The sequence below is a fragment of the Lissotriton helveticus genome, chromosome 5_1 (assembly GCF_964261635.1).
Source record: "Lissotriton helveticus chromosome 5_1, aLisHel1.1, whole genome shotgun sequence".
Lineage (NCBI taxonomy): Eukaryota > Metazoa > Chordata > Amphibia > Caudata > Salamandridae > Lissotriton > Lissotriton helveticus.
Window position 1 is genome coordinate 1,676,822,321 of NC_136065.1, and position 20,646 is coordinate 1,676,842,966.

A 20,646-nucleotide genomic window follows, 5' to 3' on the forward strand; every position below is an offset into this window, starting at 1 on the left:
AGTGCGCATCTTGACTACCTCTCAGTGTATCACCCATAATGAATTGGTGAACACTGGCTATATAAATACTTTAGGGTATTGGTTACGTGGAGTTGAATCCATTATTGTTTGTCTTGTATATATTTTATATGTATTTTTGTATGCCCTTGTGCAATTTGTTTTCATTAGGTTAGTTCTACAATCGGTCCCATTGTGTATTTGTGCTTTAAATCAATTCAGGCAATATATTTTTTTAGGACTGAAGACTGAAGTTAGAGCAATTGAATGTTCCCTACGATAAAATAAAAGTTATATAGTCATTCCTCTGTACCTATCTTTTTGTACATGATTGTGTCCCATACCCAGGTATAGGAGGGTGATTTGGGTATACCACTTGCGTATATACACAGGTGTGATAATGGCACCGCAAATGAAGGCAGAGAGCTTCATCATGTAATGCCTGCCCTACTGAATTCGTACGAATTCACATTGACGGGCACAGCCCGAGGTCCCCTGTGCCTGCGCTGGTGTCACTCTCTATGAGGAACGCGCAGCTTTTCTGCCCTTCGGTGTTGGGTCTGTGTGTAATCATTCCCGAGTATGTGTTTCTCTCTCCCCATCTGTGTATTGTGTTTTCGCCATCTGTCAATGTGCCTTTTACTAAGACGTGTCACTCTACCCCACAGGCGCCATCTGTGTCTATGCGTTCCTCTTTCTCTGTGTGCCTGTCTATGCCTGCGCCATATACTTGCTGCACATATCTCTCTATCTGACATACGCTTCCTCCACCTGGATGTGTGCTTGTGTCTGTGTAGACTTCTATAACGAGCTTGGCTTTCTTCAGTGACAGCATTGCTTTGTTTAATTGTCCCTGAATACAGAGGCAGGTTTCTTTGTATGTTCCCTTATGAAGCATCATTCCTGCTCCCAATATCTCCCACAATTCATTATACATTCTCTTACGCATCTCTTCTTTTTTCCGTTTTCTTCCACTCTGTGGTATGTGCCCTTTAAGCAGAGGGCCTCCATCAATGGTTGATAAGAAGTATCTGGGGGCCAGATGAACAAACATATAGTAATAGTGATGAACAAATAGCAATTTTTTGCAAATTGCTCTTACTAATGTACAAAGGGGTTATTTAGTCCCTATTCTTTAAATAGCAATTCGTAATGTGTTGCAAATAGACTATCTCAAGAATACTAATGTGGCAGTCGCAATTAGTGCCCATCATGATTCACTGTCATTACAGGGATGGTGGCCTGCTGCGGTCAGCAGACCACATTGTCTGTGAGTGATTTTAAATTAAGCAATTTTTTTTAAAATGCAGCCCTTTTCCTTAAAGGAAAATGGGATGCATTTAAAAATAAAAAAATAAAAGGTACATTTTCATTTTTTAAGAGCAGGTAGTGGTCCCTTGGGCAACCCTTTCCCATTTTCGAATGGGTTACCACCAACTTTGAGTTTGTGGTAAAGTGTGAATGTTTTGAAACTGCATTTCGGTCTCAAAACATTTCTACATACCAATGAACATCTGTATTTGGAAGCGACGCCCTAAAAATGCTCCTTTGAAATATTTCACAAACCCATATTACAATTCACTAACAGGTTACCGAATCGCAATTATAGTTTTGTACATTTGGAAATGCCTTTTTGCATTCGCAAATGGCACGATTCTGCGAATCGAACACAAAAAGGCTTTGTACATCCAGCCCTAGGTCTTTCTACAATGCTTTCTCGTTCAATGCACCATTCTTTGAACCACTGCTGTCTCCATATAAGCCTCACACATTACCTGATGTGTCTGTGTGATGTCTGTCACGAGAGCCAAGGTCATCAAATTATTTGTGAGGACATGGTGAGTCAATCCCAACATCCTGGTAAGTGGTGTTCTTTGGAAAACAACTGGGAATAAAAGATTTGCAGGAGTTCCAGGGGCAGAGAATTTGACAATATATCTAATGACTGGAACTAAACAGGGTAAACAATGCCCATACATGGCTTAACAGGTAGCCAGGACGGAGACAGTGGGTGCAGGGAAACCTACTACATTTGGATACCCCAAAATATTACCTCAATGACTCCCCAATTGGTTGAGGAATCAGAGAAGGGGCTAAACCTCAATTTCAAGAAGCAAAATGTCCCTGAGATAAGGCACCCCACAGCATAACACATACAGTCAATTCAGCGCAGGTCAACTCAATGATTGATTTCTAGATCAAAAATACAATTTAAAAGAGTTATTACAATTCAAAAGAATATGGTACAGAGATCATAAATGCAAAATCATGAAGCCACTGCCATGAAGGCTGGCAGAATAGGGAATTGCAGAATAATGTGCAGAATCTGAAAATATATTTGATCCCCAAATGAGCAGCAAAATCAATAGAGAAGCGGACAACATCCCTGGTAGCATCAGAAAGTCATCTGGCTCACCCCCAAAATCATGAGGTTTTTTATAGCAAATCTTTTCATAGACTAACATTTAAAATGCTAATTCATCATGGTGTGAGCAGAAGTATCCCATTCTTAGCAAATCAAAGAACAGTTTTATAAAATGTCATATTGCCTGGGTAACTAAGCACTATCCTGCTACATGAATATTGATTCTGCCCACTTGATGTTAATGTCATCTAGAGATGGCAGGACAAACTAGTTGCATGAAGAACAGCCAACCATTCAGAATGTATAGAGTGCAGTGAGATAACACTTAAGGTAATATCAGTGGTTAAGTATCAATTCCACAGCATTTAAATGTGATACAGTATACTACAGAATCTGTCAATTAGGTTGTATGATGGAGCAACGACCACTACACTACAGTTCAAAAAACGACTCCTTAACCACTACTTAGTCTAAACCACTTAAGTTTTAACAACAACTATTTTTACAACTACTATGCCTTTACCACAATTGCCTTTACTCCCTTAATGTATCTATTTTACAGGTAGGTATAAACCCATATGTATTATATATACATATATCTGTGTGTGTGTGCATGCATGTGTGTATGTGTGTTTGTAATGGATTTGTATATTACTGTAAAAAACCTAAATTTCGTGGTGAAGGCATGCATGCTAAAGACATATGCATTGTAAAATTAGTATTAATAAGTATTAACAGAATATACATTTATACATATATGTATATATGTGTCTATATATACATGTATATATATATATATATATACAGACACACACACATACACACACTCCTATACTCATTTTTAATGTTATAAATTACCTTTCCACCCAAAAACCTTCACCCACCCTAAACCCCAAAAATTCCCTCTTACCCAAAAACCCACACCCACTCACACTAAAATTATCCATGCCACTTAAGAACTCATACCCTCCCAAAACCCTAAGAGTACCTTTGCCACACTAAAACCAAAACCCAACCTTAAAACTCCCTTTCCACCCAAAAACCCATACCCACCCTAAACCTTAAAAATACCCTTGCAACCCCAAAAACCCATACCCACCATAAATTATAAAATGACCCTTACTACCCAAAAACCATACACACCCTAAACCCTAAAATTACTCTTGCCACCCAAAACCCCATACACACCCTTAAACCTAAAAATACACTCGCCACCCAACAACCCATACCCACCCCTTAAAAATACACTTGCCACCTTGTATTACCTTAATATACCTTAAATGTAAATGTAATTTTTTTTTACTATGAGTATGCCTTTACCTTTAATGCATTTACAACGAAATTCGTTGTTAAGGCATTCGTGGTAAAGGCATACTCGTAAAAAAAAAAGTTTCAGAAATATTCGTGTTAAGTACGTTTTCGTTGTTCTCCCTTCATTGTAAAGGCATCTCGTTGTTCAGCCTTCATTGTAAAGGCTGTTTCCCCTATACAAGACCAACAAATACGACATTCAGCCGGGTCACGCTCACCCGAGCTGACACATCGGCAGGTTGGAGCCTTGACGGAGGTCCTCGACCCCACTATCAGGTAATCAACACGGACCTATACGCTCGGCATGGTTTTTTAGGACATACCCTTAAACGCTGTCCGGACCCCAACCCAACAACCTCTATAACAACCCCCCTCTTTCTCTCTTTAGGCAACGCGGTACGATTGACCATTCTCCAACATCTAGCACTTTCACTACGGAATCAGCTAATTTCACTATCTTGTTTTTTACTCCAACAGTCCCTTCGACACCCTAGTCATTTCTTCTAAATGTGGCCTTTTGTATCCCCAGAGGAGTGGACCTCGACTCGTTGCGCTCGTAACCACACAGCATTTTTCCATACAGCGTTTTACATGTGAGTTTCTCCCCTGTAAAAGCATGGCCCTTTTAACACTCAGCCCTAGTAGGTTGTTCCCGGCTAGAGCTCTCAAACATTAAAACGAGTAATTTCACCATCTGTTATTCTACTGTAAAAAGTTTTTTGACACCAGAGACTTTTCTTCTAAATGTGGCCTCTGCATCCTTAGATATGTGAATATCGACTTAGAATTACAGCGCTCGTGACCACACAGCTTTTCCATAATTCCATCATTTTTCTCCTACACTAACGCGACAATCTGTCATGATAGGTCGTTCCCTGCTATAGTCCTCCTGGAAAATATTGTAATACGTTTGAGATTGTGCCAAAGTTTGTTAATTTAAAAAGGCACCAAAGGACTTCTTTGATATAACCTCTGTCTCAACCAATCATTTAGGATCCCTTCACGGGACAGATCTAATTATGGGTTATATTTGTTCCTCTAGGAAGATTGCCCATACAACCCCCCTCCCCCTGTCCTGAAGAAGACCCGCCTTGTAAGGGGCAACATCCCTACCTACCTCGGGTCAAACGTAGACCACTACCCCATCGCCACCTTCTAATACAAGTGTGATTTATAAACGCGGAATATAGAAGTATGGCCATGTAAATAAGTGTAACATATGATGTATTTCTCAACTGGCTCCCCTGTGAAGCCAGCAGTAATTATGCTTTGCATATCAAGATTGTATGTTTAACTTTGTCACATTCCTATATCGTCACTATTTCCAACCACTTCACAACCCCCACCCCCCCATCCTACCATTGGGCACTATAATATTTATAATATACCTATTTAATGCAATGTCCAGTAAAATGTTCATAACACTATGTGATTAAATAACATTGTGTTATCAAATGGCGAATAGAGTATTTTGCACATTTTCTGAAATGTGCCCTTATGTTCTGGGACCCCTTTTTCTTTATACCTTTCTGTAACAACAGCAAGGAATGCTTCTTAAATTTGTACCATTAAATAATTCCCACACACCAGACTGGACCTTTGAAACACCAAATTATTTCATTTTTGTTTCAATATTTTTTCAACCTCTGATTTTTTCTAAACAATGTAAAAAATGTGACACCAAGCAAAATACATCCGAATTGTAGAACTCAACAAAAGACTGTCTGCTCAATGATTTGTTTTCTACAACAAAACATCAGGGCAGACAGCTCGGACCTCCACCAGCCCTATTACCTAATTATCTCCTCCTCGTAGCCTGACTTGCAAATAAATATTCAACGAGAGTTTGTTGGGTAGGTGAAAATTCCTTACTTACAATATAAATGCAGGTATGTAACATTATCTTCTGCAGCCAGGAATCCTCCTCTCACTCAGAACCATGGAATACATGTTATAGCACTGTTTTCCATGCAAGGTAGGCATTGAGAGGGATAAATAAGCAAAAAAGGTTCTTGAGGTATGTCCGACCCACTTGAATATGATAATTTGTGCATGAGTCTAAGTAGTAATAGGAATATAAAGTGTCAGAATATTGCTTGCTCTCAGCAAGAAGTATGGGTGTTTGACAAAGGGCAGGTTTAGCTTTCCTGTCTGTTGTATAATTAGTTCTAGTATGACCTAAAATCTCTTGCCCTGCCTTTAGGCAACATAGCTGTGTGCATTCGCCAATTCATCAATCCTTTCATGACAAGCTCCCACACATTGTCTTGATCATAGTTATCCAATACCTGACTTGATCGCCTGACATCTCTAGCGCTCTTAAAGTATATAATCAAGGTTCTTCGGGCATCTAAAGTATAAAAAATACCTACCCCTAATTATTGACTACCAGCACCAGGGACGACCTGGCCGTACTGGGCACCAGGTGTTTTCAGTGGGGTCTGTTTTTGTTACTCAGGCTGGTTTTGCAGCAGTGCGGCAATATCAGCGCCCTGTAACAATAGGAGCAGCAGTGTTTCCCACCAGCAGACCGCCATACCCACCCCCCCATCCACACCGGCCGGCCTGACATAATTGCCAGGGCTGGTTTGGGTTCCCAGACCGACACTGACCAGCACTACCAGCATTAATCAAAAGTGTCACAAATGTGTATTCCAAATATTATAAGTAGTTTTTTTTAAACGTGATGCACAATCATGATGGCTCTGTTGAGTTATTATATTTCGTATATGAGAGTATTTCACTCAATCTCCTACCAAGGAGCATGGCGTAAAATTCAGTTGCCACCAAAGCTGGACACTTAGTAAAGACCATCAGAACAAATGTCAACAAAAAGAGTAGAACCTTGCATTGGTATGGGGAGTTCGCCACCATACCCAGGAAAATATGCATTCTATCTATCACAAAAGAAGTGGGGACAGGGAGCCTGAAAAAAGTTTCAGTACCCAGGCTCCCAAGACTCAATATCATAACAAAGGGTGATAGCTGTTCCTAAAGAGAAGAATTATATATAGTGTGTATATAGTATAAGGTTGGAGGGTTGACGGAAGGGCTTCCCTATAAGGAAATAATGCCCTCACACACCTGTCAGAGTGTCATGCTTCAGCATCGGGATTTGCTACTCATGAGGTCGACGCTGTAATACCCCACAAGAGAGGGCTTTTTGATGGAGATCTTTTGATCTAGCCGCGATGGTGAGTGTGAGTGTGCGGAGTATAGGTGCTACTAATGGTTAAAAATACCAAAGGGGTACCCTACAGTAGATTTAATGGGGGGGTCTCCTTAGTATGGATAAAATCATGTGAGCAGATTGCCCTTCTAATAAGAAGAATAGCATTCTATTATTGTTATGGTCGACATGTTGTTGCCTACGTGCTTGTGGGACTATCTCAGCCACCCCATCAGTACATAGGCAGACGGGAGAGCTATCTCTGGAAAGGGTAGACTCCCCTCTTTCCAATGGTACCTCTCTCTAATGGATCCCTGCTTGGTGATTGCCGCAGGAGGGCGATTCCCAAACAGGGATCTACCCACTCGACACCAGGGGAGCAGCCCCTTGGGCCAGGGGTTTTGCTCCCCCCCAATGTTCCCTTAAATATTCAGTCTTTCTGCCATCCCTGGGGGGGGGCAGATGAGGGCAATAGCCCCTGATCTGCCCCTCCCCCACCCTGGAGGGACAGAAAGCCTACTACTAAGCCAGGGATTTTTTTGTATAGTAAAGGGGCGTGGACGGCCCAGAATGGACATGTCCATTGTCCCCCTAAACAAAATTGCTGCCGTCTTTTGGTCCCCCCCCCCCGAGGTAAATGGGGACAATAGCCCCTTTTCTGCCAATTTTAGGGGGGCAGGTAGTCCATTAGGCACCAGGAAGTATCTTTTTTAATATACGTAGGGGTGGGGGCTGCCCATAATGTGCATGCCAATGTCCCCTCCCCCAAAAATTAGCCACAGTCTATCTGCCTCCTGGGAAGCAGATGGGGCAATAGCCCACAGGGCACCAGGGATTTTTTTTATTTTTAAGTAGGGGTTAGGGGTGCACAGAATGGGCATGATGATGCCCCCACCCTCCAAACACAAATGGGTGCAGTCTTTCTGTCCCCCCAGGGGCATGTAGGAACAATAGCCCCTGATCTGCAGCCGGGCGACAGAAAGCCCACTAGGCGTCAGGGACTATTTGTGTTTCTTAGTGTAGGGCTGGGGGCTGCCCAGAATGGCCATGCCAATGCCCTCACCCCCCAAACAAATGCTAGGCTTACTGCCCCCCTTTGGGACATATCGGGGCAATAGCCCCCTCCCCCCAAGGGAGAAGAAAGCCCACTAGGCACTGACATTGTTTTGCAATTTGTGACTCGCTGTGGATTTAGGTCCCTAGTGCAGACGGCACCTAGGAAAACCTAGTACACCTGTGCATTTTTTAAACCTAGAAACCCAGGGGAATCCAGGATGGGGATGCCTTGTGTGGCTCTCACCAGGTCCTGTTACCCAGAATCCCTTGCACACCTCAAATTTTGTAAAAACAAAACACATTACTATCACATTTATATGATGAAAAGTTCTGGAATTGACAGAGAGCCACAAACTTTCACCAATCCAGCATTTCCCCAAGTCTCCCAATACAAATGGTACCTCACTTGTGTGGGCGGGCCTAGTGCCTGTGACAGGAAGCGGCCCAAAACTTAGCATGGACACGTCACATTTTTCTAGTGAAAACTGAAACTTTATTCTCAAAGTGCCTAGCTGAGGATTTTGGACCCTAGCTCGGCCAGCAACAAAGGAAAGCCAGCAAACCTGGACATTCTTTTAAACTAGACACCCAGGGGTATCTAGGATGGGGTGACTTGTGTGACCCTCACCATGTTCTGTTTTCCAGGATCCCTTGCGCACCTCAACCCTTGTAAAAAAAAAAAAAAAAAAATCCTCCTATTTCTGTGATGGAAAGTTATGGAATCTGCAGGGCGTCACAAACTTCCATACACCAAGCATTCCCCCTAGTTTCCCAATAAAAACGGTAATCACGTGTGTGGGTAGGGCAAGTGCCCTTGCCAGGAAATGGCCCAAAACGGAACGTGGACACACCACATTTTTATAGTGAAAACAGCCTCTTTTTTCGAAATATATGCCTAGCTGTGGATTTTGAACCCTAGCTCCACAGTAGGTTTTGGGCCGTTTCCTGTTGTGGGCACTGCCTACCCACACAAGTGAAGTACCATTCTTATCAGCAGTCTTGGGGGAATGCTGAGTGGGTGGAAGTTTGTGGCTCCCCACAGATTCCAGAGCTTTCCATTAGAGAAAAGTGAGGAAAGTATGTTTTTATTTTACAAAGTTTGAGGTTTGCAGGGGATTCTGGGTAACAGAACCTGGCAAGAGCCACACAAGTCACACCATCATAGATTACCCAGGGTGTCTAGCTTTCAAAGATATACAGGTGTACCAGGTTTCCAATGGAGCCGGCAGAGCTAAGGTACAAAATCCACAGCTAGGCACATTGCGAAAAAAGGTTCAGTTTTCACTGGAAAAATGTAATGTGTCTATGTTGCATTTTGGGCGATGTTTCCTGTCACAGGCAATGGGCCTACTCACACAAGTAAGGTACCATTTTCAGTGGGAGACTTGGGAGAATGCTGGGTGGGTGGATATTTGTGGCTTCCCACAGATTCCAGAACTTTCTCTCACAGAAAGTGAGGAAAGTGTGTGCTTTTTTTTTTTTTTTTTTTTTACAAAGTTTGAGGATTGCAAGGGATTCTGGGTAACAGAACCTGATGAGAACCCCAAAGGTCACCCATCCTGGATTTCCCTGGGTGTCTTGTTTTTAAAACTGTATAGCTTTGCTAGGATTCCCTACCGGCTGGCTGAGCTAGGGTCCCGATTTCACCGCTAGACACATTGCAAAAAAACGGTCAGTTTCTTTGTAACAATGTGATGTGTCAACGTTGCGTTTTGGGCTGTCACAGGCACTAGGCCGACCCACACAAGTGAGGCACTATTTTTATCGGGAGACTTGGGGGAATTCTGGGTGGGTGGAAGTTTCTCACTCCTTGCAAATTACAGAACTTTGCATCACAGAAATGTGAGGAAAATGTTTTTTCTTTTCACAAAGTTTGAGGTTTGCAAGGTATACCCGGGTGTGCCGTCTCATTTGTCCGAAAAATTAAGTAATTTGGGCCTGGATCCGGTCCCTGGGCAGAGCACACGCTGGCTGAGAGCTCTTCAAGTAAAGTATCACTTTGCTTTAAATAAAAAAAAATTTAAAAAAAATATATATATATATATATATATATATATATATATATATATATATATATATATATATATATAGCCTTGTGTTTCTGGGAAGGGTTCCTTTCTAGTGAGACTAGAAATTACTCACAGAAATGTAAACACAAAAGTATTTTACCTATTTAAAAGGAGGAGTGGAGTTTTAAACGTACTCAAAGTGACAACAATTCAAAGCAAACGGCATGCAAGCGTGTTAGGTATATTTAAAATGTCCATTTTCGATGAATAAATGAAATGTTAAGATTGTATTTTTAAATAAATAATACTGTGGGGCTGATACTCCAGTAAGAGTAAGCAGCAGCATTCAACTTAAGAAATATATGTGCTTCCCTAGCAGCCGTATGCAAACCCATACATGCTAACATTTGGATACAGAAGAGAGAAAGAGTTTGAAAAAAATGGAGGAAATTATTGTCACCATTGACTTGTGTTGAAGATAAGACAATTTTAGGAGGGAGAACGCTAAACTTAAGTAATTCTTGGCTTTAAAAATTAGGAAACTTCCATCTGAAATTGTGTGGTGGCATTTATACTAACCACCCTATGTAATACCTTTACATATTTGTTCAGAAAGTAGGCACCTGGCAGTAGCATTTCCAGACAAATCTTAATGAGCTCCAAGCTGTCTCCTTCCCCTGAGTTCTACATACAGAAGACCTCTACCTCTGCCTGGACAGATTAGCCCATGATTGACCATGTGAAAGAGGACCCATCAGTTCTGACCCTAAATCCCTTCAAATTAACTAGTGCTGTCCTCTGGCCCCAAGAACCACTACATTGTTTTGCCTGTAATGCCAGCATAATACGTTCAAAGGCTCCAGGTAAGTGGCATCAGCAAATGGCTCGAGGACAGGAAAATACAGCACAGTTAGTTCATCGCAACATTCATATACAGTTCCCTCTGCAGTCTCTACGAACTCAGTATAGATCCCCCCGCTTATAAAGTGATTTTGCAATACAGGCCATATTAAAAAATACATTTCTGGTGGACACTTTGGGAAAAATAAAACCCAAAATGGGGAGGGTAAGAAGACCAAAAACGAAGACCATCATTTGACCAGAAGCTTAAATGTCACCACTGGGCCCTTACTAACCTCACTAAAAAAGCTAGACGAGAGGAACCCATGTTAAGTGGAGACCATCAGAAAAGGAGAACTGTGGGTGTATTTGACTCATAGAATGACTGCGGGACCAAATAACAGCTCTCAGAGAAGTCCACTCCCCACAGCAGATGACTGAATGTATCCATGTGTCTGTGCCCTCAGTGGCTTTAATGGCATACAACAGCAGCTGGGTTTGTTGTCTCTTTCTGGCATTTATACTGAGTTTTTGTGCACTAAGAGCTATCATTTGGAGTCTCGTTGTACTTCAGGACACTTCACTTGTCTTGCAAACTTAAATTATTTAACACTGGTTAAAAAGTTGGATTTTTTTGCCAAGCAGAGATTGGCCCATATGTCCATAGTGCCAACAGGCTCAAGGAATTCTGAAGTGTGCAGGTTGAAGTTATAAAACCCGTCTCTAAGTTTATTTAAAAAGTAGCATTCCTGAACACATTCACAGAAGATACAGTGCACGTCTCTAATGAGAATATGAACTTACCAAGATTCTGTCTTCGTATTTTTTGGGTTTCGTTTCCAATTTTACTCGCTGTTGTAGCTGAATATCCTGCTTGTTCAGAAGTTTCTTTATACTTTCTGGAGGAAAAAATAAACACTTAACACATGGCCATATAACAGACAACGTAAAACTCAACAGTTAATCACATGGTGCTTGCAGCGAACTACAGAGTTATCTACAAGAAACTATCCTTCCTGCTCAAGAGCAAGACGCATGGCGCAGGTTACTCATTACCGGATTCACAAGCAGAAAGCATGATCAAAAGATTCCACTATTGTAAATGTAGTTACACAGCATTAACCACTCTTGTTTTTTCAGTATAAAGCGTTTTCGTTGTTGCAAGAAACATATCACAAGATAGACGAATGTCATAAACTTTTATAAATGTTAGCAAACAATGTAAGGGCTCTAAAAAAGTAATCAACATCCAATGCAAGCCACATCTTGCTACATAGAATGTAAAGTATAAAAGTCTCATCAGGAATCACATCAGAGGGGGTGGAAGTGATGGTCTTAAACTCGGATATGGGCAGGTTATTCCACCAACCTGTCCCTGGGTACCCCCTGAGGTTCAGGACTGAAACAAGTGAAACAAAAGTAACCAAATGAAGCTTTAGTTACTAGTTAACTCAGTTCACGTACAGCACTAACTCAAAATGCAAAGTTACTTCATTCCCCAGTATCTACACATCATTTATTCTTCACCTTTGTTGGCTTTAACATTAGCAAGAAACTGCTTTACAAGGAAGCTTTTGTATATTAATTAAAAACGTGCATTATTAAAAATGTGCAGAATAATAATGAACACTCGAAATTACACTTGTGCACTGATATGATGCTAATGCTTTTGAAACGAATTTGATATAGAATGTTAAAGGTCATTTTCTAATGAGGCCCCAGTTACGCCTCAACGCCATCTTGTTCAAAATTAATTGTCACATTCACTGTTTCTGCTCCACGTAGTCAAGCAAGTCACGTTTGTTCCTAAATGACAATGTTTCCAAAGAAGACTCTCTAGCGTGGGCTCACTAATGTAACATTTTTTTGAAGGATCTTCCGCTTGCACACCGTATTGCATTCATTCACAATGGTTCACTGTTGTTTATGTAACTAGTTTTTTGTGACACCTCCAGATGACATTTGGTCAGAAGCTCCGAATCAATAATTTTGTAGTGAGTTAGTACATAGTACATGTCCCCCAATGTTCCTCTCTTTCTCCTCTTCTTTTCAATATCTACATCTTTCCTCTCATCTCTGCTCTTCAGAAATTGGATGTCACGGTGTTTAACTACGCCGACGACCTCCAACTTATCTTTAATATCTCTTCTCTCTCTTCTTCTGTTCTCAACTTTCAATCAGTTATGAGTTTTATCAGAGACTGGATGAATTCTAACCACCTTAAGCTTAACCCTGACCGAGCTAGTGCTTACTGGTGGTGCCTCCAGTCCCTGGTCTTCTTCTTTTTGGCCCTCTTCTTTGGGTCCCCCTCCCTCTCCCTCTGTTTCTGTCAAAAGTCTCGGTATTAGAGTAAGCAGTGATCTCTCCATGCACTCTCAAATCAGTGAGGTGGTCTCATCTTGCTTTCTCAATTTATGTTTTATACGTAAAATCTTTTGTTTCTTTTCTTCTGCGGCCTGCAACTAATCTTGCTAGCCATGGTCATATCCCCTCTAGATTACGGAAATGCTCTGTATGTCGGTATTCCGGCATACGAGCTCCGCCGTCTCCAATTAATCCAGAACCAGGCTGCCAGGTTAGTCTACAAATTCCCCAAACACTACCATGTTACCCCACTGTTGAAAACATTACATTGGTTACTGCTCTTTGAACGCTCTTTTTTCAAACTTGGATGTCTGATCTTTAAGGCTATTGCCGGCCCATCGCCTGCCTTCACAACTGCTAAACTTAAGGCTTACGTCCCCTACCGTGACCTTCGGTCTTCCTCTAAGCACCTTTTGTGCATTCCTCGTTACAGAAGGAAGAAACATGGTGGCATGAGCTTCTCCTTCTTGGCCCCCTCTTTTTGGAACTCTCTACCCCTTAGCATTAGGACTACTGCCTCTTACATGGATTTCCGTATGGCTTTGAAGACCTGGCTCTTTTTGCAAGCTTTTGCCGAGTAGGCTGCACCCCCGTTCCCCACGTACTTCCGTCCTCAACGCCAAGAAACTGCTTGGTCTACGAACGCTTTATAAAACTTTTAACTTTAACTTTATAGATGGTAGAGCTGTATGACGATTTTAAAGTTTATATTATGGTTTGGTGAAAATGCATTTCTTAGCTCAGACCAAAATGATACTGGAGTTTTCAAATGGTGCTAGGGGGACATTTTCTACATAAACCCTGGATTTTGAAAGTGAGCCAGATGATCTGTGGGTTCAGCTCGGGATGCAGTATAGTTTCTTTGTGATTTTGCTTCATAAGTGGGACTTAGTCCATTTTTTATTTTGTCTATTATTTTGTATTGCACCATTACTGAAAGTCTTCAAGGCAATGACTTTTTGCATTTAAGTGAGATTTATTGCACATGCATTACTATTTCTGTAGTGTATCTTTAGAATGTTTTAAATAAATCTTCATCAACTTCAAATTCTGCCTTAGAACTCACTTACTGAGCTGTTCCTTTCTAGTTTGAGTGTAACTTTGAAATGTTTATTTTCTACCTTGTCTTTGGACACTTTGACTCATGGAATTGAAGTTTACACTATCCCTGATTTACCCAACCAGTGGGCATGGTTTTTGTGGTTTATCAAAACCGCCATCCCGGACGGATACAAGATCCAGAGGAAGGACCCCCCCAACCACCCGGGAGGGGGCCTTGCCATCACCCACAAGAGCACCCTCCGCCTCACCACTTCCAGCTAAACCTTGCCCTCCGCCGAACACCTGCACTTCCAGATCCAGACCAGCCCCAACCCACCACTCTGAGGAACCCTTACCTTCAGACCCCCGCGACACCCTTCGCCACCTCCATCACTGATTTCATTGCATCCCACGCCATTTATCAATGAACTATATACTCATTGGAGACCTGAACTTCTATCTTGACAACTCCAGCGACCCCAACACAACCATCCTCCGTGACAAATTCGCCAACATCGGACTCAAACAACTCGTCACCACATCGACCCACAGAGCAGGGCACACCCTCAACCCCATCTTCGCTGCAGAAAATAGCGTTCACATCAGCCACACAATGCAACCGTAATGGACCGACCACCACTGCGTACACTTTGCCGTCGACAAACACAAGGCACCCAAACCAGCCCCACGCCCACCACAAATGAACTGGAGCAAGGTAACCGACGAACAACTTAACTCAACCCTCACCCAAGACAACCACACCTGGGCATCCGACGCAAACATCGTAGCCAGAGAACTCCACACTTGGATCTCCAACTGCGCAGACGAGCTTGCCCACTACGGAACCCCGACAAACAAAGCCCCAGGAAATCCCGCCTGGTTTACCACCGATCTCCAAGAAGCCAGGCACACCTGCAGACGCCTGGAGAAGAACTGGAGAAACACCAAGACAACCGAAAACTACTTCACCTACAAGGACTCCATGACGGAGTGCCACAACCAAATCAGAACCATCAAGAGGAACTTCATCCACATCAAAATCCTCGGCAACTCCACCTACTCTAAGGAACTCTTCTTTGTCATTTAGGAATTCACCAACCCACGCAGCGTAGCCACAGACATCACTCCGTCCCAAGACCTCTGCGCCAAGCTTGGAACCTACTTCCACCTCAAGATCAAAACACTCTACGACAACTTCGTCGACCGTCCAACAGACACCACAGCCGTCCCCCAAAGACACCAGCCAGCCCACCATTTCCAACGGGTCACCGATCATGACTGAAGACACGCCTCAACCATGAAAGGCATCCACTCGGGGGCCCCCACAACCACTGCCCTACTCACATCCACCACAGAGCCGTGGCCGCCATCACACCCGAACTGCAACGCACCATAAACACCACCTTCGAAACAGGCACCTTCCCAGACGACTGGAAGCGCGCAGAAGTCAGGCCCCTGCTCAAGAAGCCCACAGCTGACCCCCACCGACCTCAAGAAAAACCGGCCCATCTCGCTCCTCCCCTTCGCAGCCAAAGTTACAGAGAAAACAATCTGGATTCCGAAGCAACCACGGCACTGAGACTGCCCTACTCACCGCCACAGACGACAGCCGCACCCTCCTGGACCAAGGCCACTCCGCAGCCCTAATCCTACTTGACCTGTCAGCGGTCTTCAACACCATCTCTCATCACACTAGTCGCCAGTCTGCACGAGGCCGGCATACAAGGCACAGCCCTGGACTGGATCTAATCGTTCCTCACCGGAAGAAGCCAAAACATCAGACTACCACCCTTCCTCTCAGATCCCATGAAAATTACCTGTGGAGTCCCACAGGGATCATCACTGAGCCCAACTCTCTTCAACATCTACATGGCCCCCCTCGCAGCCTTCGTCCGACAACACGGCCTCGACACGTATCCTACGCTGACGACACCCAGCTAATCCTCTCCCTCACCAGAGACCCCACCACCGACAAACTCAACTTCCAGAGAGGAATGCAGGACGTTGCAGTCTGGATGACCAATAGCTGCCTGAAGCTCAACTCCGAGAAGACAGAAGTCCTCGTCCTTGGAATCACCCCTTCAGCATGGGACAACACCTGGTGGCTGACCGCCCTCGGAAGCCCACCTACCCCCTCAGACCACGCCAAAAACCTTGGTATCGTCCTCGACCCATCACTCACCATGAACCGACAGGTCAACGCCGTCACCTCCAGCTGCTTCAACACCCTCCGCATCCTTCGCAAGACCTTCAAATGGATCCCCTTTGAGTCAAGGAAGACAGTCACCCACCCACTCATCCAAGAGATGTATAACAAGCTCCCTCGTGACCTATATTTCTTTAGTTTATGTGTACAACATCAGATAATGGCTACACATATGATTTGTACAATTTGACACTCTAGCCATATTATTTAATTGTCATAATTTTTTTTAATTCAAAAATACATATAAAAGATTTTTTTTCCTTTTTCGTTTTTTTATAAGTACAAAAACATAAAGCTATATATTTACATTTATGGGCAGTATTTTTTTATACATGATTACACACTCCTGAACATTTAAGGAACAAATATAATGTATGGTTCCAGACCCCTACACAAACATATATAATCAGCTAGCATCAATTCCCAGACTCACTCAATCACAACCATAACACATTTACACATCATCCAATATCAACCGCTCTTCATATCTGGATAATGGGGAGACCTAGACCTAATTGGTCTCCACACCCCTATTGATGATCTCAATTCAATAGGGATTATACCCACGCACTCATCACCAGCAGACTGGACTATGGAAACGCACTTTACGCCGGCATCAACAAGTCCCTACTCTGCAAACTCCATACAATACAGAACAGCGCCGCCATACTCGTCCTCTGCATCCCCAGGCCCAAACACATCAGCCAACACCTACGAAGACTACACTGGCTCCCCGTGGAGAAAAGAGTCTCCTTCAAAATCCTCACTCACACCTACAAATGCCTACACAACAGACCCAAATACCTCAACAACAGAATCAACTTCCACCTACCCAAAAGAAACCTCCGTTCTTCCAACCTTGCACTGGCCAAAACCCCGCACATCCACAGAGCCAGAGCAGGCAGAAGATCCTTCTCTCACAATGCAGCCAAGACCTGGAACAAGCTACCAGCAGATATCAGGCACGCCCCCTCTCAAGACCTGGCTCTTCAGCTAAACAGATTGGCAGGCCCCTTCCCCCCACACCACCTCAGTGCCTAGAGACCCTCACGGGTGAGTAGCACACTTACAATGCCCTTGATTGATGGATTACAATTTTTGGGGACCAGCGTGTCCACATAAGCTTCTACATTGGTGACCTTGTGTACCATGTTTTGAATGGAATCAGACCAAACTCTGTACCTCTGTATTCTTCAGTTCCTTGTGGAACGTTAAAACTCTTCTTCTGACCTACTACCTCCGTGCTTATGTTCAGAAACAATAAGATTCTTTTGTCCTTGTAGTGAATATATTTCTGTGCATTGGCCATTCTTAAAACGTTTGTCTAGACATCTCTACTTTTAGCATTAACAATATTGTTTTAAACTAACCTGAGGGAACAACTCGACTGTGAGATAGAAATCAAGTTCCTTCTTTCAGGAGTCTGGGCTCCCCATTTATTACATAACTTACCAGCAAGTTGAAAAAGCTTTCAAATTCAGCCTTGGTTTTGTACAGTTTATTTCCACCATCATTCCCAAAACTTTGATGTAGGTCACCCATTCCACCTTCCCCAGGGTCGCCCATTATTTTTCCTGCTTGAAGATTGACTTCACTGCACACGTTGGTAACTCATTAGGACACTTCCGACAGGACACAACCAAGTCTTTGTTTTCTACGCCCTGGAGCTTGTAAATCTCAGATTTCAGGTACAATACTTTTGACTTCAGTGTCAAAATGCGGCATTCAAAGGATACAAACCTGTTCTCTATACTATCTGACTTCTTATGAAGATTATCTAGAGAAGCCATTTTATTTCTTGATGGTTCTTGAGGGCCTTACCTCCCTTCATCAGACCAGACACTGGTAGAGTTGTTGCCTTTTTCAAGTTCAAAGCACTCCTTTTCCACTTGGCTGAAAGAAATCCTTCTTAACAAAATGCTGCTGTCTTTTTTTCTCTACATGACAGGAGAAGCTTCTGCTGTCACTACTATCAGCTCCTCAGATCTCTTAATAGAGCACGACCAGGAGGGAGTAATGTCTCTCACTATACTACCATGGCTACCCTGTGTCACTGTGTCTTAGTATTACCCAGGGCAACACATGATGCACTGCCTCTATTGAAAGGGCTTCATGATATATCACTTATACAGTTGAATGCAAGCACCCTTCACAACCGCTCTACTGGGCTCATCCACCCATTTGTTTTGCTCCACCTCTCCAGTTCAAAGTGGAACGAGACACCAAAAATAAAAAAATTACATTGAGCTTCGGGTGTGCCTCAATAACTGGCCGGGCAGCTCTGACCTTTTAATTCACCATTGGAGCACTGACAAAAAGGAATCAATATCCAGCAGAGGACCAGTTTCTCTGCTAGATCTAAATGTGTCTACTTCAACCTTCATTTTGGGAGGGTAACACAGAGACAAATGTAGAATGTCAATGGGACTCAAAAAGATGCAGCCCCTGAGAGTGTGCCAAGCTATGCCCCCAATGAAGTGTATTCTTTAAAACCACTGAGCAGACATTTGTTTAAAGTTCTATTTTTGATGTTACATACAGAGTCAAAAGGAGCAGTCTGGTACTCTACTGTGAAGGCTATCATATTGATCGGTCGTTTAATCATTGAATATGCGTGAAGCTGAACTAGTCACTTTAGGCCTCTCCTACTGCAAGAAATGAAAAACACAGTAAGGGACGTACTACCTTCTCTTAACAGAAACACAGTCCCAGTTCAAACTTCCCTAAACAGTAGACCTATGTATGAAAACGGATAGGGACTGCAACAAAAGAACAAGCCACCACGAGATGGATTTCTAAACCTCTATTCACTACAGAAATTGGACAAAACCTTCAGGGACTCAAGACCTACTATAACAAAGTAAAAACGAACAACGCCAGTAAAAGGCTCCAAATCATACCTTACACTGAAGGCACATTTGTAGAACCCAGCCTTGTAGAAGTATGTGGTCATAATGACAACTGCACTGCAGAAGAGTGGGCAACAAGCACCCATGTAATGTAAACCTCTTCCATGTCTCGACCAAACCTAGTCTAGAACTTCAGCACGTCACAAGAATGAACAGTGGACAATTTGGGCCACCACATAATGCTGCAGTGTCTGGGCAGAACTTCCACTGTGCAATTGAACCAGGCCACATCATTCCACTGATGAACTCCAGAAGCTCATGATTCTAAGATGATGACACCATGTTCTATATTTGCCAAGAGAGATTGTACTAGGTTCTCCTCTGAATACAATGCAATATTCTAACCACTCGACCAGATATTTCCACCATTTACTCCAAACTGGTGACAAGAACCACAAACTGAACTAACCCTGGTGGTCACCTGACCACTCATGAGCTGTTACAGTGCAGTCTGCAGTCTCTGGCATGGTAGCTGACCAGACAGTTTTAGTTTGGCCAGTACTGAAAGGCAGCAGACTAACACCACCTTACTAACACTATGATGTGCTGGAGTGCTGCAGAGTTAAACATACCCTAGTGGATGACTAAATCATGACAGTGAGCTCTGAGCCAGTTTGCCATGACCTGGCAACCAAGTGGGTAAGTTAAAAATAACAAGCACTCACAAAAGTTGTGGCTTTAATTGGTAACGCATGCAGGTACAAACACTGTTTCAGGAGACTGCACCTTTAAGCCACACCTATTGCCTTTGCCAAAGCGTGTGTGCTTTTTTAAAAAGTCAATACAAACATATTTTACTTCCCCTTCACCATCTGGATAGTTCAACTGAATCCAAAGCTTGGCACTAAAACATGCATTACTTTGAAAGTGACCATTTTGTATAGTGGCAGGGCACATTTAGCTTTCAATCCTTCCAATGGCAGTCGCATATATGCGACAAGACTAATATGAATGCTTTACAGCGCTTAACAATGGCAGAAGGTTGAGTTGAAGCGCTACAAGAAACAAGTTGTTCGGAAGAAAATGATGGGAAATGAGGCAAAAGCCCACACGATAGGACTGCAGCTTCGACTTAACGTGGTAATTGTTTAATACAAAGAAGATATTTGAAGGTATTTCTTTCTTCGCACACATCATGCTGCTTATTCAATATTCCAAGGTGTACATACAAATCTGTCAGAATTTATTGGATGAGACATTGTACTTACATCGTTTTCAGGCAGCAGAAGTGCAATGTGCAATTCTATAGGAAAAGCCTTGAATTACTATTAACACAGTGGAGCCAGTGGCATAGCAAGGAGAGTTTTGGGTGCAGTGGTCTCGGCCATTCCCCTCTCTTCCATGCGTTTGCCGCGGGCGGCAATCAATCAATCAATCAG

At 43.0% G+C, this 20,646-nt stretch overlaps 1 protein-coding gene across 1 annotated transcript in view; it reads right to left on the reverse strand.

Moving 5' to 3' along the window:
• The window catches only part of CARMIL3 (capping protein regulator and myosin 1 linker 3), a 1,019,681-nt gene that overhangs the window by 791,592 nt on the left and 207,443 nt on the right, over positions 1-20,646 (reverse strand). The window contains exon 2 of the mRNA XM_078644900.1: positions 11,552-11,646. Within this exon, the coding sequence (XP_078501026.1) occupies positions 11,552-11,646 (95 nt within the window). The remainder of the gene's footprint in view (positions 1-11,551; positions 11,647-20,646) is intronic.